Here is a 22,762-nt window from a genome sequence, read left to right on the forward strand (position 1 = left end):
CGGCCAGGTTTCTAACAGGCCACGGACAGTACCAGTCCGAGGCCTGGGGGTTGGGGACCCCTGATGTTGGGAATATCCTCTAGGTCCGTTATTTCTGGAGCCGCCCATCACTACTTGGGGAGTATTTCTCTGTCGCTTCTTCTTTAGGATTTATAAATCATCTTCATCTGAAATAAGTTTTAAAATATCTTTGAAAAATATGCTCTTGTAATTTCAGTGTTTTGTAACTTTATTGTTTTGCTGCTGGTTTGAGACAAGCCCTAGGCCACACTGACTAAATTTAATACTCTGTTACCTCTCCTTACTTCAGGGGTTTTTTAGATACATTTTTTAGGACAGTCTCTTATCATTTTCTCCTTCTTACTATCTCATAGAAGAACACATTTAAGATCCTCCTGATTTCATTTATTTATATGCATGCCAACTTTCTTAAGGAATGTTGTTTGAATTCTGTCTTGAATCATGTAAATACCGTCTTCAACTTGGGTAACTGAAGAGAAACATGAAGTATGGGCTCTCTGATTGTAGGAAAAACTCTCAGAAGTTTATTTAATTGTCATGGATGGTCGTAGATACAATGGAAAATAATCTTACTAATTTGATATTAGAAGGTAGAAGAATTCATCATCTAAATTTCATTTTTAATGAGATGTCTAAAAACTAGGGTATTTTTCGTACCTAGTATATAATATAACATGCTAAATTGATAAATATGCTAATTGTCTGTCTTGCTTTTTTCCCATTCAGTTAAGGTGAAATGTTAAAATTTTTATTTTACTTTGAAAGTATATACAGCTTTTGTAAGTCTTTAATTTGAATATGGTTTTAACTATAATAGCTGTATTTTAAGTAATTGCAATCTAGTTTTAGGTAATTAATCTAACAATTCAATTATTAGAAAATTCTCGTGAATGTAAATATTGTGTTGGTTAGTAGTTTGTTTTTTCCTACAGTGGTTTGGTAATCTGGTAACAATGCAGTGGTGGAATGATCTGTGGCTAAATGAAGGTTTTGCTACTTTCATGGAATACTTCTCTTTGGAAAAAATATTTGAAGAGCTCTCCAGTGTAAGTATCATGTTTGTTAGGCCTACTATGAGTGCCAGGGGGAAAAATAGTCAAATTATATTAGCCATGTATTTTCTATGAATTTGAAGTAATAAAAATATTTCTAGAAAGATACAATAAAATTGACCCCTGTTGCTGATGTCTGTATCTTGTGAGATTTGACAATGAAAATTACGCTTTTATTTACTGACATATTCCATTGAAAGCTGAAAGTATGTGGAACTATTTTACATTTTGTTAAGATGAACGTTTTACATTGATTTGCTGCATTTTATTTTTAATAAATGTGGCCCTTCTGCTTGGAGGAATTTAAAGTCAAAAAGCCTTTTTTTGCAAAACAAAACTTTTTATCCTGTGCATAAAGAGAAAAAAATCAAGATATTTTGTTGCAATGTTGTCTCTATTATCACTGTGATCATGCTTATAACAGTGATACATAGTGATAGGTTGATACAGACAAATAATTTGCCCTTTTTAGGTACAAACCATATTTTGTCTCTTTTCAAAGACTTGGAACACTATTCTGTTGTAGAGGGTATGATAATGTCATTATATTACTAGACTCTCTGGAGATGTTTCCTATCCTTAGATATATTTGGATACACTAGGCCATGATATAACTGATATTGCCAAATAATTCAAGCAATAGATGGGAAAATATAAAGATCCCTTTCAACCCTAAAATTCTGAGACTTTTTGTTAAACTACCTGGATATATGATCCAAGACTGCTTCAAAACAAGAATACTCTTAGAGCTTTCAATTCGAAATTTTTGTGTAGGGCTTGTTCAAAAATTTCAAGTGGTAGAACTCATTTTTAGCTAGAAGACTAAACAGGTATTTTAAATCGGTGTATGCTATTTAATTAAGCAGTGAGTTATACAGTTTCACCACTTGGTGGTGCCCAGAATGTTTAGAAGCTTCTAATATATATTCTAGGGGAGCTCATCTGCTGAGCTCTCAAGAATTCTTTCTAAGAGTTATATTTTATTTCAAATGAACTTCAATTAAGGGAAATGTATATTAATAGAAAAACTGAACTATATGTAAGAAATCAGCTTAATGTCCAGTTTTTATTTTTTAATTTCAGATTTTATTTTAAAAATATCTACTAGCCTTTTTAGATTATTCATCTCAAATATCAGGATTTGACATTTGGTTGCTTTAGTAATGGATTCTTAACTTATTCTTATGCCATTGTTTAGGAACCAGTGTTTTTCATGTGTCCAGGATGTTATAATTTTATTTTTAAATGTAAGGAACATGCATGAATATCACACTCTTCCTATACCTTCAAAAACTTATGTTCTGAAGTTTAGTGAAGCTGGTTATTTTTTCATAATGACTTTAAGCAGTAAATAGTCTAATTCATATAAATAATTACTATATTTGCCTTTGCCTTGGATACTGTTCATGATTTCCTAATCTGTTTCATTTTTTGTTAGTATGAAGATTTCTTAGATGCTCGACTTAAAACCATGAAGAAAGATTCCTTGAATTCGTCTCATCCAATATCATCATCATCTGTTCAATCTTCAGAACAGATTGAAGAAATGTTTGATTCTCTTTCCTATTTTAAGGTATTGCTATGTACAAAAAAAAGTACTCAGAATAGGTCTAAAATTAATTTCATATGTGAGCAAGTTGCATGATTTTGATTACTTTAAAGATAAAATGAGTATTATTTTCAGATATCCTGTTTAACATGTTTGCCTCTGTTTCAGTCTTGTTCTTAACTTTTTCTGAGTTATTCTTTCTCTGTCTCTCGTTTAAGTTCTCTGACCAGTATTCTGGGCAGTTAACCAGACCTTATAGCAATGTATCTTTTAAAGTTGGTTCACTCTTTAGATCTGCAGGTAGAATATGTCCAGAGAGGGTTCTAAGCAAGCCCTTGGCTGTGTTATTCAAGATTGAGGCATATTCCAAGAATTGCCGAAACGAGTAAGCAAAAAGGTTTTAAGAAGCGAAGGTTAGATTGTAGGATCAGAAACACACACTTCAGGCTTGGTAGTGGAGCAAAAAACAGAAAAATTGACACCTGATTTCACGATCGCCATACGTCAGAAGAATAGAGATATCAGTGCCATTCACGTTTGTGTTGGGGGAGAGTGGTGAGTTTTATGCCCTCATTGCCTCCTTACTCTGGCTGTCACATTAATTGGTTAGTAAATTGAATTCCTGTCTTAGAGAAGAAAATACACAAAACATGTGAGATACAGTCCATATCATCAAGAAATTCAAAGTTTAGGTGGTGGGTACTTGTGAATAAGAAATAATAAGAAATAATTAATAAGAAATAATGTGTGCTAAATAAGAAATAATATGTGTTAAATAAATGGTACAGAGTATTTTCACCTGAGATTATGAAGAGCAACTTTTTGGAGGAAAATGGAAATTGAAATAAACAAGAAGAATATAGGTTAAGAAATGGGAAAAATAGATGGGAAGAGGGATGGAATACTAATGGGCTAGGAATTTTTGTTTAGTCAGTAATGTTTGATTGCAGGGGAAGTGCATGTGGAGTAGGGGAAAGATGAGAAAGGTAGGTTAGGGCCCAATTGTGGAAGGTCTTGAATGCCATTAGTAAGCAACAGGAAGCTTTAGAAGATTTTCAAACAGAGGAATGACTTAATTAAAGTTACCATTTGTTTCAGTTTATAAAATGGATTTAAGTGAAGTTAGCAAATTGCTGCTGAAGTCCAAGCATAAAATGGTAGGAGTTTGAAATTAGGAGTGGTAGTGAGAGTGGAAGGAAAGTGATGGGTGTAAAAAACACTGGGTAGAGGGAAGTACTTAAAGGCAGGTAAAGAAGGAGGAGAAATGATTTTTAAGATCAAGCCTGACTAGCAGGGAGAATGGTAATACTGTTAACCAATAAGGAAATCAGGAGTTTAATGAGCAATATTAAATATGTTCCAATTAGAGCTACTGCTGGGATTTCCCCCCCTCTTTAATTCCCCCTCCCCCCATTTCCACCCCTCACCTACGGATGTTGCCGTCTCCCCTTAAGAACTGGATCTCTGAAGGCCGGGCATCTACTCTCACATGCTCACTGCATGCACCCGGGGCCTGGCACACCCAGGGGGCCTGGCTCACTTGGGGCCTGGAGCACCCGGTGTATGGTTCATGGCTCCACCTCGGGTGCGAACCCACGACCTTACTCGTGTAAAGCAGATGTGCTAACTACTACACTATGGAGCCACTCCTGCTGGGATTTGTAAAGGCCATACTGGACCTGTCAATTAAGAAAATTTTAAAACTTGTGGTTTTAAAATTTGTGGTTTTAAAACTAGGAGAATCATATAGAACAGTTATTTCAGGATTCGTTGTTACAGAGCTCTGTCTTCCTCCAACTCCCACCCTCTAAACCCAGAATTCAGTGTCTTCTGATCATGTGGTCTTCACAGCATACATAACCCCTGTTAATATGGTGACTGCTTATTTCAGAATTGAGAATCTGGCAAATATCCCACATAATTGAGAAAAGTAGGACACTGGATAATTTACTAATATTATGTGCAAGAAGAAGTAAGTGCCAGTAGGGAAAATGTTTGACAGACATATTCAGTTTGGTCTTCATAATCTTTAAACCTAATTCTGATGCAGGTTGTCATGTGAGCATTCGTTCATTTAGCAATCTTACAAGTACCAGTCATGTGCCTGGCATTGTCCTAGGTGCTGGGGATACATCATGGAACAAAGGGGACTATGTTGCTTCTACCATGGGGCTTCCATTTCAGGTGTCAGAGACAGAGGCAGACACTGTACAAATGAGTGAATAAAAAAGTAGATACTGTGTTAGGTGGTAAGTGCTAATATGAAAATAAAGCATGGTAAGAGAAATGAGAGTGACATGTTTTATGTAAGATGGTGGGAAGACCACTGATAGGTGATATTTGATACCATCTGGAGGATAGGAGGGAATGAAACATGGATTTCTGGGGAAAGAATGTTCCAGGCAGAGGAAATAGCCAATGTGTAAGACTTTTGTGTAGAAACTAGTTCATGTAGTAGACCTAGGACTGCAAGGCTGGCTCTTGGCTGGTTTCTGAGAACTTGCATTTTGGGAGTTTCCATCATTTCCTGATAAAAGTGACTCACTGTGCCTCAATTGTTTGTACAAACAACATGGCTTATGCTAAATATCTGTTTTTCTTGTGGAAGTCTGGAATTTTGGTACATGCCAGGCAGGGGATACCTCTATGACTAGCCCCTAATATAAATACTGGGCACCGAGTCTCTAACAAAGTTTCCTGGTAGACAACATTTCATATGTGTTGTCACAACTTATTGCTAGGAGAATTAAGTGTATCCTGTCTGACTCTACTGGAAAGGACTCTTGGACGCTTTTATCTGGTCTCCCATGCACCTTTTCCATTAGCTGATTTAGCGTTGTATCATTACACAGGAGTAAATTATAGTGGTGAGTATTACTACATACTAAATTCTGTGAGTCCTCCTAACACATCAACAAACCTGGGACTTGTCTTGGTGACCCTCACACAGCTTGAGATAAGAGATTGCTTGGCATGTTCAAGCACCAGCAAGGAACCAATGTGTCTGGAGCGGAATAAACGAAAGAGAAAGTAGTCAGCGAAGTCATAGGGATTATAGAAGGCCAGATCATTTTGTTTGGTCTAATAGGAAATGGTAAGGACCTTGATTTTATGGTAAGTGAAAGGAAACGCCATTTGGGTAAGGAAGTACTATAGTATGACTTTTTTTTTAGAAGATCATCACTGAGCCTTTAATATCACATGGAGTCAAGATAACTAGTTAGGAGGTTATTGTAATAGAGCAGTGGTAAGATGATGTTGACATGGACTAGAGTGATAGTAGTCTCAGTGATGATCTGTGAGTAGTTTTGGACTATATTGTACAGGTCAATCCAGTAGACTTTGCTAATGGATTATTTGTGGAATGTAAGAGAGGAGTCAAGGATGACTTCAAGATTTTTGCCCAGACAAATAGAAAAATGGAATTGTTATTTGATGCAATGGAGAACACTATTGGAGGAGCAGATTTGGGGAAAGAAGAGAACAAAAAGTTCACTTTTTGAGTGAGTTTAAGATGCACAAATGGAGATACCAAGCAAGTAGTTGTTACTAAACTCAAGGAGTTTGTTTTGCCTGCACACATCAGAGCCAAAGAAGACATGGACAGGAGTTAGCAGCAAAGAAAGCAGAAGTTTATATAAGGAAATGGCACCAGTCGAGATACACAGGTGCGCAAGTGCTCTTAAGACCTGGTTCCCCAGTGGCCTCTAGGGGATAGGTTATATAGAGGAAAAATCATTAGTCATGGTAGCTAAGGGAGTTGGGTCATAGATTCTATTGATTGGAGTAGGAGGAAGTTGATCACTGCATCAGGTCCTGTGTCAGTCAGGCGCCATTCTGTCTGTTTTCGAGGGAATACCAGTAGGGTTGTTCCTCCTCCGTGGGTCTGGGCTGAAACACAACTGAGGTCAAGATATTATCTTTAGTTTGACCAAATCTCTGTGGTCAACAGATCTGAGGCTTTGTTCCTAAGACTTTTTGATGCTGACTTGAGAGCTTAATGAGTAAAGGAGTGGTCATGCAGCAGTATGTGGAAGGATAAGGAAAGAAAAGAAGCAGGTGCATACAGAACCAGTTGGAATCAAGGAGAAGGAGAAGAGAAAAAGTCCTTTTAAAGAAGTGAATATTTGTACGGTTACACAGTTGGATATGAGTCTGGAATTCAGAGAGGAAGTATGGTTAAATATAATAATTTGGGAGTCATTTAAAACCCCTGGAGTTGAGGAGATCAACTGGGAAGAAAATTTAGAGTGAAGAAAAGAGGTCTGAATATTAAATGCCAGGGAACGTCAAAGTTTAGTCCTTGGGAAGATGAAAAAGATCTAGCAAAGGAGACTAAGAGGGATGGCCAATGGATAGGGGGAGAATCAAGAGTGGTGTCTCAAGGCCAAATGCAAAAAGACTTTCAAGGAGGAGTGTCTGATCAATTAGCCTAAATGCTACTTACTAGTAGACTGATTAGATGAGTCTAAGAATTTATATTGGTTTGACACCACGAAGTTCACTTTGAAGTAACCTTGATAAAAGCATTTCGAATAGAAGGATGGTTGGAAGATGGCTGAAGAAAAAATGGAAAGAGAGCAAATGGAGATGGCAAATGCAGAAAACTCTTTTGAGGAGTTTACTACAAAGGGGAACAAGAAATAGGGTGACAACTGGAGGAGTCATAGGATTAAAGAAAGGAAGGGCATCTCTTATTTGTTTAAAATGAAGACCGTTACATAGTTTTTGTTTGTTAATGGGAATGTTACAGTAGACAGAGGAAGTTGGTGATGCTGGAGAGAAGGGCAACTGTTGGGAAAAGAATGAGTACTTAAATTTATAGAACAAGTAACACTGTAAAGTGTCTTATAGAAATAAGAGAGTAATAGATATTAAATTTAGTTATGTATATATGATAATCTCAATGACTTAACATTGCTGCATTTTTATCAGAAGTGAAATTCATTCAAAAAGCATTTGAATCCTTACTGTGGACTAGAGGCATTCTTTTAGTCATCGGAGTTGAGTTTTTCAATTTTTCCCTTAACTAGCATATAGTCTGGAAAAGGAAATAAATGTATATCTATAGCAGATTCAGGAAGTGATATATTGCTTTTGATGATGGAGAAATATAATTTCTGTCTTGAATCACAGAAGACTTTATAGAAGAGGTGGTTCTTTCTCAAGATTGGAAATGATGCCATGTGCATCAGTGAATATATGCCTAATTCAGAATCAGGCATATAGTTTCATGCCTGATTCTGAATTATTAGTATGTGCTATTGCCTTATACATTAGTTCTAAACATATTTTAAGCAACTCTGCAGGAAAAAAAGAGAGATCTTAGTTACTTCAGCAACATGATATACTAAAATTGGAAATTAATGTACTCCCCAGCAGAGAGACTTTTGAGAACTCTGCTGGTTTATTGTCTACAACAGTGTGCCCATGAATTCACCTGGCACTTTAAACATTGAGGACAGGAGCCTGGATGCCACACAAAAGTTGGCACGTTTTTCTATTAAAAACGTATTAACAAACACTTAGCTTTTTCACACTAACACTGAAACAGTGAGTAACTGATAGACCACACAAAATAGCTCATAGTAGAATTAGTTAACTTGAGAATCTACTCCATTAATTTTTTTTCAAATTCCCTAAAATAATTTTTAACACAATTTAAACATAGTCCACATCTGGTTATACTAGACTAAATAACAGTGTGTTATAACTAGGTTCTGTATATGAAAATATATGCTTATAGTGATTATATTTTGAATTATAGTTCTCAATTCTATAAACCTATTGTATTGTATTATTGTCGTCCCTTTCTCCCTTTCTCACTTTTTCTTTTCTTTTTTTTGAAATAGGGAGCTTCTCTCTTGTTGATGCTGCAGACTTATCTTAGTGAAGATGTATTTCAACGTGCTATAATTCTTTATCTGCATAATCACAGCTATTCATCCATTCAAAGTGATGATCTGTGGGATAGTTTTAATGAGGTAAGCAACTCGGGTATTTTATTTAGCTTTTACAGTAAGAAGAGAGGAGTTCTTCTATTTATATTTTTATCAAGTACGTAATTAAGCTGTGGTACCAAAGATAGTTATACAAGAGAGGAAAATGGAGCTTAGAATATAAATATTTATGAATAGAGCACAGAAATAAAGGTCAAGAAATGCAAGTACTAGTCTTAACTGCTGAAAAATTGTGTGTAGCCTTGTGAATAAACCATTTTTCTCCTATACTTTAATCTCCATTTCTACTTTGTAGGGAAGTTTTGTTTTCTGAATCAGTGTATAATACTGTATTTTCACTATTTGATTTTTTTTCTTAAAACATCTTTTTCTGTTCTTATGCCTTTGCCGTTTTTCCACCTCCCATTCATGATTTTTTTTTCTATACTCTGGCCTATGAATCCTCCTGTCTTTTGGGGCCATGTTCCTCTAGAGAAGATTATATATTCATAAGCTGGCTACCATGGGCTCCATACTACCCTTCCATTGTTCTGCTGTTTTGATTTTGTTGTGCCTGCAAATATTCTAAAAAGCAGTGTAATTAGGTACAAGTTATGCTTCACAGCAGTGAATGAACCCAGCTTGTATTGTGCATGTAGGCTCACGGTATTACCCTTTCGGGCATTTGAGTTTGTTACCCTGATCTAGATAAAGTTCTTAATGTTTAGATCACAGACATATTTGAAAATCTGATGAACGTTCTGGACATATTTTCCAGAAAAATTGCATATATGCACAATATCACACACAATTTCAAAGTTTATGGACCCTAGGTTAAGAACCCCACTCTGGGTCTTTTCCATACACAATTCTTGCTTCCTTGCTTCATCTGAAAACCTGCTGTTTTCTAGTTGTTAACCTTTTGCCTAGAAGGTATACCTTACAGTCCTTATTACCTAAGAGTTACTTGCAAGTTATTCTTTTTCCTTTTATCATGCAATAGCATTTCAATTGAAAGCCACATTATTGCCTTTATACTCATTATATTATCTCCTCACATTTGGAATATGTTGCTCCCTTCCTCACTGACTTCAGCTTTCGCATCATGGTGTTTTTCTGTCCCAACCTGTTCCCTCACGTTACCCTTGGGTTTTTCAGCACCCACATCAAATTATGCCCTGACCTCTTCATTTCAGTTCTGTTTCAAAGACACAAAAGTACCTTGTTTGGGGAAAGGTTTGTTTTCTTCTCAATCCCTTGTCCAGAAATAAATAGATCCAAGCCATGAGAAATGTGAGATTAATATCACAGAGAATTTAGGAAGATTCCAAATTCTCCATCCTTTTCTGCTTTAAATATATAGAGGTATGGCAATTGAGGTAAGGCCCACCATAGTGCAGTGATATTACTAAACATTTTAAGTACTCAATGATTTTAGTTGCTTGAAATTCAAATCCTTTGTAATCTAGAAAACTAATTTGAGTCATAAGCTGATATCGGTTGATATCATATCTGCCGCTTTTTCAACATATAGTGCCTCTCGCGCTCTCTTTGGTTATCACTTAGTTATGTTCCAGTTATCGCTTAAACTACTAGTTATCACTTATTACTTTTCTCTTAGCTCATTTACCTAGATTAGAAATGTAAATTCAGCTCAACATTCATACTTTTTTTATATTAATATTAAATGTAGCCTTCATAGAATGTTGTGAGGAAAGGTACAGACAAACTGTAAAGTTTATAAACTTTATCTTTAAGGAAAAATAATTTATTCTTTTATTGATAGGTCACAAACAGAACCCTAGATGTAAAGAAAATGATGAAAACCTGGACCCTGCAGAAAGGGTTTCCTTTAGTGACTGTTCACAGAAAAGGAAAGGAACTTCTTGTCCAACAAGAAAGATTCTTTTTAAATATGAAGCCTGAAATTCAGCCTTCGGATGCAAGGTACGTGCCTTCTTTCCCTCTGTGTCATATCTTTCATACTCTCAATTTAAAGAATTGATAAATGTTTTATAATCTTAGGTTCTTATGGAACCTAACAAGATTATCCCTTTCTAGGAATATCTTGAAAATTTTCACCTTCCTGCCAAAACAACAACAACAACACAACAACAATAAATTATGTGTAACTGACTGACTAAAATTTGGAAAGAGTAGTAATCTTTCAATATTTTCTTTTTACAGCTATCTGTGGCATATTCCACTGTCCTATGTCACTGAGGGAAGAAATTATTCAAAATATTCATCAGTGTTATTACTGGACAAGAAATCAGGTTTGACTATAATTAATACTTTTCTGATTAGAAATTGGAAACAGCTTATTTTAAAACGTCTGACCAAGCATCAGAAGAAGTTTATTCTTTCCAGTGTGCATACTCTCTGGGCTGGTTTTCTGAGTCACCAATGTATGATGTGACTAAAGTGAGATTAAGTCTATGTATCATGCATAAAATTGGTCTGTCTTAGTCATGTAATATAAGTATAAAAAGCTGCACTGAATCTGCTAGCAGTCCTATATTTTTATATCCTAGATAAATATTTTATGTTACAAAGTAAGAAGTAGAGCAGTTTCTTAAAGTATGCTCTGCTCTCTGCTTTCTAGGGGTGGACTGGGGCAATGGCATTTTAACAAGCACCCTAGATGATTCTAATGCATAATCTAGGCCTCTTGATTCATGTCCTAGATCCATAGTAAATAATTATTACAAAATGTCCATAGCCATAGTATATATTGTTTTAGTAATGATAAAATGGGGCAAGAAATTATAATTGCGAGGAGGGAGATAACAAAATGTAAAGATTGTATATGCTGACCCACAGGAATCTGTAAAACACAAATGAAATGTAGTTTTGACCATCTGTTAAATTCCTCTATGAATGTGATACTATGTAGCCTCTTAATTTACATCCTGAAAGAACATAAGATTCTTGGATTCTGTAGGAACCATTAGTGGTACTTTAGATTTATAGAAAGGGAAAATTTCTTGTTTGAATTTGCATCTAGTGATCAATCCTGTATTTTTGAGAGGGTAGTGTAGCTTAGTGGTTAAGGGACCAGACTCAAGCCAGAGTGCCTGATTGAGTTGTATAATTTTAGGTGAGTTATATGACCTCTCTGAGTTTCATTCCCTTATAGCGTTATGATGAGGATTAATTGAGTTCATTTATATGAAACACCCTAGAACGACTTACATATATTGTGTGCTATATAAGTGTTAGCTATTGTTATTACTGTTATTAATGAAAAAATCTTTAAATATATCTACATTACATAAAATCTAGAAAATGGAGAACAAATCTTATCACCCTGTCGTAACTACACTCATGATTATTTCTTTCTAGTCATTTTTAAAAATATTTTTTACTTAGATGATATCATTGTGTACATGTGATTTTGTATCTTGTTTTTTTAAAGGAACTTTATATATACAGTAATTGACTTAATCTTTTCTTACTGTTGGACACTTGATTCGCCACTTGTATCTCTAAAAAAAAATTGAGGTCTTAAATGTTTTCTCATTATTTTAACTTTTTCAAAGGAATGCTTCTCAAAATGAAGACTGTGTTACAGTCTGTGATTTAATGCATGTTTCTAAATTGCTTTTTTGTTGTGTGGTAACAACATATAATGCCAACTGAAATATGTGGATACCAGTTGCATTATAGTTAACTAGAGTGGAATGTTACAACAACAATCTCATTATTTAAAACACTAAGAACAGTGATGATGACAATACATTTTTTATTAACATAGCATAGCTAGAGGTACAAGGAAGTGCTGTCTAACAAAAACAAAACTCCATACATCAAATGGGCCCTGGAAGGATAGTCTCTGACCTAAGAGAAAACAAATAATCTCATCTCCCTATTTGAAAGAGACCAATAAGGAAATTTTGCAAACCTCCCTAGGGTATGTAAGACTTGGTGATATTAGAAGTAATTGGACAATAAAAAAACTGCTTTTATTAGCCCTTTACTTTTAGCTCAGTTTATATGTGAACTTCTTAAACTCTTTTTGAGATTCACACCCCAAAGTCTAGCTCATATTTTTCTGCTAAGCCTTTTCTAAGTCCTTACCTGGCACTCTATACCTCTGCTGCACAAAAATTTTCATAGCAACTCAGAGATGCCATTCTTCATGTTTCTGGGCCTTTGCATATGCTGTTTTCTCTCCTAGAAAAACACTCTTGCTCCCTACTCCCTTGATTTACTCCTATTCATTTCTCAGATCTCAAGTCACCCATTGCTTGCTCTAGGAAGCCTTCTCTCACCCTAAGACAGGTTAGATGCCCTATTTATGTGCTTTAATAACATTCTCTACTTCTCTATTTTTAATATACTGTAAGTACTGTTTCATTTATATTGATTCCCACATTAGATATATCCCCTACTGAAGGTAGATATCACGGCTGTATGAATCCATTTTGCAACCTTAGCACCCAGTAGGCACACAAAAAATTATTGCACGATGAATAAATTTTAGTCTATAAAGAAGTGACTCAATTTTAAATCTCAGTGTAAAAAGTCCTAGGAAAAGCATTCAAAGCCTGATGAAATGATATCTTCTGTTTTCTTTCATTTGAAAATATTTTTGGTAAACGAGAGTATACAAAATGCACTAATATACAATTGGTTTAATCTAGAGCTGGAACTGAGCCAGTGTATGATGAAAGCAGTGTCTGTTACTTCCTCTTTTCAACTGTGTTATTTACCATGCTGCCGCTGCTGCTGTTTTCATTCCTGGCAGTTCAGGCTTTGAGAGTCTGCACTGAAAATGTTCTGTCCTCAACAAGAACTGTTTGACCCTAAGGACAGTTGGGTCATCTTGGTTCCTGATGCTCCAGTGAGAATCACTTTTATTTTAATTGCATTTTATTTTATTCCATTCTCAAAAGGAGTATAGTAGAGGCTGTGACTACAGAGTCTTATTTTATGCCATATGACTTTAGTACAGTGTGTTATCTTGGTGGTTTGTTAACTGTAGTATATTCCACATGTTCTAATGCCAGGGTTGCTGGGTCATTCCATTAATTCAGTCAGATATAGGAGTTCTATTTGGTCATTATCTTTGTCACTATTCCCCACATATGTGAATTTTGAACAGTTAATACTTGTTGTGCAGAAGAAGGGCTGAAAGGGGCCATTTTTTCAAGCTACTTATGGAGGAAATTATGTTAAAAAAGCGAGTGTCTCCTCCTCCCTTCTCTACCTTTCTTTCTCCCCATTTCCTCCCTCCCTCCTCTTCCCCCACCCCCGCCTCTTATCCGCATCTTACTCAGACCTAAGCTCTTTATAAGAATTTTCATATTAAATCCAACTTGAAACATTAATGTTTCTGAAGGATATATCTGAAACTAAAAGACATGTCATTAGAGCGAAAGGCAATTGGAAGAAAGGACAAGCATATAGTTAAGATATTTACCATGTGCTGCTCTCTGCTCTTGCCTTCTTTACCCCACCCCCAACAAAATAAAGGTGAAGAAATGGGGTATTGCAGAAAGGAATGCTTTTGAACAAGAGGGAATGCAGTTCAACTGCATGTCTCATGGTAGCTCTCTGGAGCAAACTACGCACAATCGTTTCTCAGCCTTTTGGCTAAGCTCAAGTGTGGAGCAAACTACACAGAAAATTTTGCAGCTTTGTAGTAGAAACATGATTTTTTTTCTATGCTTTAATGTTTCTTTATAAAACAGTAGTCGATCTTCATAACTCATTGACAAATGGCTTTTTAAAATCAATATTAGATTACTTCATCTGGGCTTCTGCCATTTAAGATTGGAGTTGCTCATTCTTTTTTACTAAATGGACTGTGAAAATTGAACTGTTAATCTGTTAATGATTATAATAAATTGAAAACATATGAAGGTGGCCTCATCCACATTTGAGCTGCAGAATGTAGTAAGCTCCCCTGTGAACAAAGCTATTATTTTTTGATACCTGTGGTTTTAAGGTTCTCTATTCTGGATCATTCAGAAGACCTGAAAGAGACTAACGTGTTGACTCTTTAAATGATAACTCTCCTCTATATGCTGTTGGCTGCAATGCTTTATATTCTGTCATCGAAATGACAGTAATAATTTCAAGTACATTCCCAGCTGCGTTCTTCCTCTCTACCATCTGGACTTGGCTAGGTTTACAACATGGCAAGTATCTAGGTTTATCAGCCAAGATACTCTGTATTTCAATATTTTCCTGCATCTAACCAGGGGAAAAATTGTCATACTTATCATTCTTTGCCTCCTTTTATGGGGAAGGGAGATTTTGAGCTATTTAGTCCCTCTTCCCAATGTCCTTTCGTAATAAAAGCTCCTTAGGAAATTGTGTTCGGTGACCTGGAGAGTGCTGATATTTTTGCATGAGCTAATGATAGTTAATTTCCTTAGTCATAGGTTTGTTGAAAATGTCTCCAACTTGGAGCAACTACTGTTGCCATCACAATTATTCCTTAGAACTTTGCTCTAGAGAAAGGTATAAACTATATTCATGTAATTGATCTTTCCCATCTGTTTCTAAGTCAGCAAAAAACGGAAATTAGTATTGGATTTTTTAATGAAAACAACATTATCTGATATGTCATGTTAAGACATCAGAATGTCTTTTCCATCTTAAAAATCTTTTACAGTTTCAGTAGAATTGGAGTAAATAAGGTTATTAAGAGAATCTGATAAATTTTAATAATTAATGCTTTTGAAGTTGATAGACCCTAAGACTACAGGTTTAAATGTGTTTCTAAAACATATGTGCAAAAGCCTTCATACAGAATTATTATTATGAGAGTGAAAATTTAAAACAGCCTAAACGTTTTCAAATAGGAGTTTGGTTAAATTGTTGTAGGTCATGAAATAAAATATTATGAAGATATATGAACACTGCATATGAAGACAACGGAAAAATGGTGGGGGTAGTATCTCAGAGGTAAAAAGGCAGTATTAAAATGAATGCATATAGATCCACTGTATGGAATATTACATTGATTAAAATGTATAGGAAAAATCTTGGGAAATACACCCCACAATGTATGCTATCATTGTCTTGAGTTTAGATTTTGTTCTTATCTCTACTCCTCTTTCTCTTATAATTTTAAGAATTGGTATTCTTTATTTTAAAATGGGGAACCAAACTTCATAAACATTTATAAATCTTATTTAGATTTGCTTCAAAACCATTTATAGTAGTTGTTTTGTTCATTCTTTAATTCATGAAAGTTTTTTTTGAGTACCTACTAGGAACATTGTGCTAAGGGATTAACATTTAACAAAATAGTAAGCTCATGGAGTTTATATCCAAATAAATAGTAAACACTAAGAAGCTTAGAAGCATACACTTAACTATTATATTCACATTTTTGTTGCCAACTTTAAAGAACGCTTATTGATTAGTAGTTTAAAGGATTTTAAAAATTCCTACATATATTTCATAGTCAGCTTTTGTAGTAATATAGTTTTTGTAGTCATATATCTTGTAGCTCCTTATTAATTGTACATTAATTGAAATCATTCCATATAAATTTCTAACAATTCTCTCAGCATTTATATATGTAATGGTAGGGCCCAAAACAGTACATATCATTTTTCTATTATTTTAACTGAATTATTTCTTATTTGTGCCAAATGGGAATTTAATTCTACTCTGATGTTTATTTTGCTAGCTTTTTGTTATGTGACTTTTCTAAGTGGTCTTGTTCTTCCTTTGCTAACATAATGAAATCCAAAAGCTGAGTGGAATACAATTTATGGAGTTCTGTCATGATCTTCCTCTCCTGCCTCACCCGACACGTTTTCCCTTTCTCCCCGTTTCTCTCCTCTAGCCACAATGAAACTGGGAGCCAGTTCAGTGCACGGACACTTTCTCTTTGGGCCTTGAACATTTAGGGTCCCTCTTCACCTGACTAAGACCTATATATACCTTGAAGTTTCAACTTAGGTGTCATTTTTTTTTTTTTCCAAGAGACCTCTCTTAACCTCCCCTAGTGGGTGAAGCAGTTCTTATATGTGCTTCCATAGAATATCATATTTCTTTTTCAATAAATAACATTTATATGATATTCTTCTTGCCTGGTTACATTAGACTTTAAGACCTCTGAGAGAAGGGAAATATCTACCTTGTTCACCAATAAATAGATAGATAGATAGATAGATAGATAGATAGATAGATAGATAGATAGATAAATAGATAGATAGATAGATAGATAGTGGTCTTTGTTAAAATGAAAATAACTGCTGAAAGATAGAGATTTAGTTTCATAGTAGAATAATTAAATATAAAAATAAACCATATTAACTTTGAAACAAAGCATCATTTAATATTTTTTCTTGCCCTATTATCTCTCCTGTCTCTCTCCCACCTCTGCTTCTCCCCGCACTCCCCCCCCACCTCGCCCCCACTCTCCCTCTCCCTCTCTCTCTTTCTCATTTTTTGATCTGTATCAGATGTCATCAATCTTACAGAAGAAGTGCAGTGGATCAAAGTCAATACAAACATGACTGGCTATTATATTGTACACTATGCGGATGATGATTGGGAAGCACTAATCAAACAGTTGAAAATCAATCCTTATGTCCTGAGTGACAGAGACCGAGCCCACCTCATCAACAACATCTTTGAACTTGCAGGGTAGAGTATGCTTGGTTTGGGGTGCTTTTAAAATAAAAAAAAAGAGTGGTATTGAGGAAAACATTTTAGAAAACCAGTTTAAAAGAACTAGCATATATTGCCTGTTAGGTATGATTTATTTTTGAGGATTGGGAAAATGTAAGACATATTCCTGGCCTTCAGGGCTTTATAATCTATATGGAAATATCAGCTACAAACATTGAACAGTTAAATAACAAGGTTTAAATAATATTTCAAGATTGTACATGCCAAAAATCAAGACACGGTTGCTGAGTAAATTGATGGAGTTCAGGCTTTGTTTTATTTCTTGAGACAGTTCTTTCCCAGTAGCATTTAGTTTAAGCGTGATGCACAGTACTTACTCACTGGTTTGAGGGGCATCTGTGATAGGTGGAGCCTCATTTGGGTACTACTTACCTCCCTAACAGCCCTGTGCATTACAGAATTCCACTGCCAAAATGGCAATGACTTGTTATAGATATCTTCTGAATAGGAAGATTACCAGTGTAGGTTGTTGTTAATGGGTCGAGAGACACAAGGAATATTTAAAAGGGTTCCTTCTGACTGCTCTTGACCTTCTTATTTTGCTTCATTTTTTATGAAGTGACCTTATATCATCTCAGCCATCATTGTTATGATTTCTATAAAATGGTTAATTTTTAAAATGTACTCACCATAAATTTACAGTGGGCCTCGCCTTAAGTTTGACAAATTCCCATACAAATAACTAAATTTCTTTCTGATTCAGATCTTTATGCCACCTGTTCTCACTTGATAATTATAAGTAATTAAAAATAAATAAAATTAGTACTCTTCATTTTTTCTCACCTAAGACATTGTAATACTTTTCCTAATTCAGTAGCAATTTATAAGTGACTTATGGAGTAAAAACAGAGCTATTGTTTGTCTTTCTTTTGAAATGTGTCTTTAACCTTGGGGCACACATATGAACTTAATCAAAGATAATAATATTTAGTCTAACTTTACAGAATGACACTCTAAACTTAAATTTTAGTCTTCAAGACTTACCACCTGGCCATAAAATTTCTCTCTCAGCATGCATAGAGTTCATCTGCCTTTCTCGGCATATTTACTTTTACTGTTCTTTTAACACTTTAGCCTAGGCAAAGTGCCTCTTCAGAGAGCCTTTGATTTAATTGGTTACCTTGGAAATGAGACCTATACTGCACCCATCACTGAAGCCCTGTTCCAGACAAGCCTCATCTTCAACCTTCTTGACAAACTGGGATACATGGATCTGGCCTCAAGACTAGTGGTAAGTCTGCCATTTACCAGCTTCTCTTTGTTGCTTGCCTTTAATTGTGTTACTAATAATTTCATTCAACAGTAGTAGCCTGTAAAAGCAACTAGTTAAATTCTGTTTTCTTCACTTTCCTAGTTGTGAAATCTTTGAGTCAAAATGTCATTGCTTACCATGGAAAGTTGATAAAGGCTCAGGATGATGTGGTCTTGTTTGATTATCAAAATATAGACTTCTGATACTGCTGTCACATGAAAAGAAAATCTCTCAATTCAAATCCTGATTTTCTTTTTATATAATAAATGCTTGAAGTAGGCCTTTTTTGTGAAGTAGTGCTCCCCGTTGACTTCATAGTGGTTAATATAAAGTGTTAATATATGTATGTTCACATTGAGAATATTGTTTTAGAAGGCCTTTCGCCTGTCTTATAGATGATGATTGGTGGATATAAGTTTCTCTGCAAAGCAGTAAAGGAGTCTTGGTATTTGGAGACTGTCTTACTTTTTTAAAAAACAGTTGCCTGATCTTAACAGTTGTTATTTTAGACACTTTCAGTATTAAACTGTCAACAAAGTCTTTAAAAGCTTAAGAGAAAGTGATGAATTCTTTGTTTTATCCAGTTCTCTGAATCAGCACATTCCGACAATAGGGGTTTGCTTTATAAACTAGTCACGTTTTCCAGGGCCCAGGCAAAAGGCAGCTTTCAGGAAAAGGAAGAAACTATCGGACCAGAAATTAGAATAAGTCTTTTAGGGTTTTGGTATCCTCACTGGTAAAAGGAAGGGTTTGGATTATATCTTAAAAAAAAAAAAAATCTCCTTTCTGCCTCTCTTACTGTCCTACTTTGCTTCTCTTCTGATGAATTCTTTCATCACATGCATGATTGTCAGTGGGGGAAGGGAACGCAGGGCAGATCAGTCAGACAGAGCTTGGAAAGCACCTTTCCTCACAAGTTTCTGATCTGACCCCAAAGGAACCACCCCTGTTCCTACCCATAAGTGAGATGCTTAAGTTAGATGATTTCTGAAGTCTCTTCTAGTTGATAGATTTTTGTCATTCTTCTATTTTACAAGGCTTTTTATTCCCAGCCTTAATAAAAACCAGTGCCTGGAATGTGACCCAGCCCATAGTGACATTCAGTGAATGTTAAATGACTAAATGAGTGAAACACACCAGAAACAAGTACATTTCAGTGCTTACTATATTCTGTACACCGTACTTGGTACTTGATGTAGAGTGCCTCATTAAATATTTACACAGTATTAAATAGATACTTCTACCCTCATTAGATAAATGAGGAGACTAAATAACTTCCCCAAAGTCACTTACCTAAACTAATAAATTAAAAAGCTGAGATTAAAACCCAGATTAGTTTCACTCCAAAAGCCTATTCTTTGTATGTTGCTATATTTTAAATTAATTTGTATTCTAGCAATGTTGTCTTTCCAAGGATACCTTTTTGTTGGAAAAATCAGTTATTTCTTTCTTGCTATTTTTTTTTTTTGTTTTTTAAACTAAGATTTTAAAATCAAACAGTTTGAAAAGCTTGTTGACCGTGTGTTTAAGGTTTAAGATGACAGACCCATATCTAGTTGCTTTGCCGAAAATGAAGTTTTCCACTTACTGTTTGAGATTTCTTTTATATCTAAAATGTTACTAACAGTAATTTTTATAGTATTTATATACATTTCCAAGAAGTATGCAAATGACATATTGGTCTCTCTCTCTCTCTTTTTTTTTTTTGGTACAGCATCTTTTTATTTTTCTTACCATTGCTTTCATGCACTTTAAAATTTACCTACATTCATCGGGAACAAAGAAACAAAACTTATTGGTCTCTTTAGAGAAAACTTAGAATACAACACAGACTTGCTACTGTTAGTATATTAAAGTGAAGGCCGTTTGTTAGCCAGTTCAGCTACTATGAATGGACATTTGGGTTGTTTTCAGTTTGGAGCTGTTACAAATAGTGTTGCTGAGTATTCTTATACATGTCTTTGGTGAATATTTACATGCATTTCTTTGAGGTATGTGTCTGGAAGTGGAACTGCTGAGTCATAACATATGTATGCTTAATACTGTACTACCAAATTGTTTTTCAAAGTTATACCAATTTAATGCTCCATCAGCAGTGTATGAGAATTCAAGTTCTATTCTGGCTCTCTATATAGCCTTGCCAACAGTTAATATTAATAGTAAATCTTTTTCCTTTTAACCCTTCAGATGGGTGCCTAGTGGTATTGCAATTTTAGCTTTTCCACAATGACTAGGGAAGATTAGTTCTTTTTGATGTTTATTGACCATTGGATGTTCTCTTTTGGGAAGTACCCAAGTCTCTCATTTGTTTTTCTATGGGATTATTTGTGTTGTTCTTATTGACTTATAAGAGTTCTTTATATTCTATTTATGAGTCCTTTGTTGTACATGTGTATTTTCAAATATCTTCTTCCCCTCTGGCTTACTTTTTCACTCTTTTAATGACATTCTTTGATTAGTGTAAAGTTTTGATTTTAATGTATGAAATCTGCCTAACCCAAGATATTCTCCTGTGTTCTCTTCTGAAAACTTTATTAGTTTACCTTTTATATTTAGATCTACGCTCCACCTGGAAATGATTTTATATACTGTGCAAAGTAGACATAAAGATTTATATTTATTCAATATAGATATTAGTTGATCCAGTACTAATGTGCTTCAATGTATACATATTTTTTTTATTACAGAATTGCTATAATTATTTTGGGGTTATTAGGGCCATGCCAGATCAACGTCATTTGGGGTAGTATATTAGTTACCTAGAGCCACCATAATAAATTATTACAAATTTGGTGTCTTAAAACAACAGAAATTTATTCTCTCACAGTTCTGGAAGCCTTAAATCAAGGCGTTGGCAGGGTAGGGTTGGTTTCTTCTAAGAGAGAATCTGTTCAATGCATCTCTCAGCTTCAGAGGGTTGCCAGTAATCCTTCGCATGCCTTAGTCTGTGGATTGCATCACTATCTCCATTGGCATTCTACCTGTGTTTCCTTGCCAAATTTTCTTATAAGGGCACCAGTCGTTGGATTTGGGCCCGCCGTAATCCAATATGACCTCATCTTAACTTGATTACATCTGCAAAAATCCTGTTCCCAAATATGGTCACATTCATAGGTTCCAGGCAGATATGAGTTTTGGGGAGACACTATTCAACACAGTATATATAGCAGTAAATAACATCAGTACATATCACTCACTTCCTTTCACTATTAAAGGACAGTGTTGGAACTAAATGTACCCTAAGAGGAAGCAGAATATCTGTCTACTCTGAAGCTACGCAACTAGTTGAATTCCATGATGGCAGAAGCCACTCTTCCTCCTGCTTCTCTACATTAACTCTGTTGAGGCCCAGTGTCAGGAAGCACTTGACACCTCAAACTATTCCCATGCTGAGAATATATATACTAAACTCAATTCAAGGAGTTAAACCTTTTGTATATTTTCCTGCCGTAACATTCAAGTGACTACGCATCTTCATTCCAGATGATGATTTCGAGTTATCTGGCAGATGTGTGTTTATTCAGAACATGCTTCCAGGTGGAGTCCAGGGGACTGATGATTAGAGAGCAAGGGCTGGGGGCTTAGTGTGCATGTGGAAGACCATGGCCCTTTTACTGCGATGGATCTTCATTCATACACTCGATTGTTAGTTAAAAGTCAGATTAGCTTCAGTTCGTCAGGAGGGAGATTTTTTTTTTTTAATTCTTATTCTAATCTCACAGCGTTCTGATACATCAAAACTCTCATGATATGAAATCTGACCCACTATAGTCAGAGATTGGAATGGCCAACATTTCTGAGTCCTTAGATCCAATCTTCAAATAGTATTTGTGATTAAGACTGGTGTCTTAATTCATTATGTCATTGTCACCAGAGCAGTGTGTATATTTATTGGTCATTTTGTTTGGTAGGCTGTACATACCTACATAACGTATATTCATGTGTCACATTTTGTAATGTTTACAGTGATGTTTCTGTGGGTAGGGTCTGGAGGCACATTTGAATTGTGTCAAATCGTTCACATCTGATGTTAACATCTGATCCCAACCACATTCCTATTTCATCACTTATAAGCCTGTCATTCTTTTACATATGCAGGATTGGTGGGATAAACCTTTTGCAATAAAAGCTGACACTTCACTTTTAAGAAGCTCAGTTGACCCAAGAAAGAACTCCCTGGGCATATCAGTATAAAATTAAAGCAGTAAATCAAAATGTAATATATAACATAAGTGCCAACATCTATCCCTGTTTTATTTTTTAAGTCATTTTGTTATTGTTGTTGCAT

At 35.2% G+C, this 22,762-nt stretch overlaps 1 protein-coding gene across 2 annotated transcripts in view; it reads left to right on the forward strand.

Moving 5' to 3' along the window:
- Window positions 1–22,762, forward strand: part of LNPEP (leucyl and cystinyl aminopeptidase) — an 87,517-nt gene that overhangs the window by 48,820 nt on the left and 15,935 nt on the right. For both annotated transcript variants that reach the window (XR_005655490.1, XM_039875166.1), the window contains exons 7-13: window positions 954–1,067; window positions 2,512–2,646; window positions 8,475–8,606; window positions 10,348–10,508; window positions 10,749–10,837; window positions 16,994–17,177; window positions 18,297–18,453. Coding sequence is in view for 1 of the 2 variants with exons in the window: in XM_039875166.1 (XP_039731100.1) it covers window positions 954–1,067; window positions 2,512–2,646; window positions 8,475–8,606; window positions 10,348–10,508; window positions 10,749–10,837; window positions 16,994–17,177; window positions 18,297–18,453 (972 nt within the window). In the remaining variant the exon portion in view is untranslated. The remainder of the gene's footprint in view (window positions 1–953; window positions 1,068–2,511; window positions 2,647–8,474; window positions 8,607–10,347; window positions 10,509–10,748; window positions 10,838–16,993; window positions 17,178–18,296; window positions 18,454–22,762) is intronic.

The sequence above is a fragment of the Pteropus medius genome, unplaced genomic scaffold (genome assembly GCF_902729225.1).
Source record: "Pteropus medius unplaced genomic scaffold, Ma_sr-lr_union100, whole genome shotgun sequence".
Taxonomy (NCBI): domain Eukaryota; kingdom Metazoa; phylum Chordata; class Mammalia; order Chiroptera; family Pteropodidae; genus Pteropus; species Pteropus medius.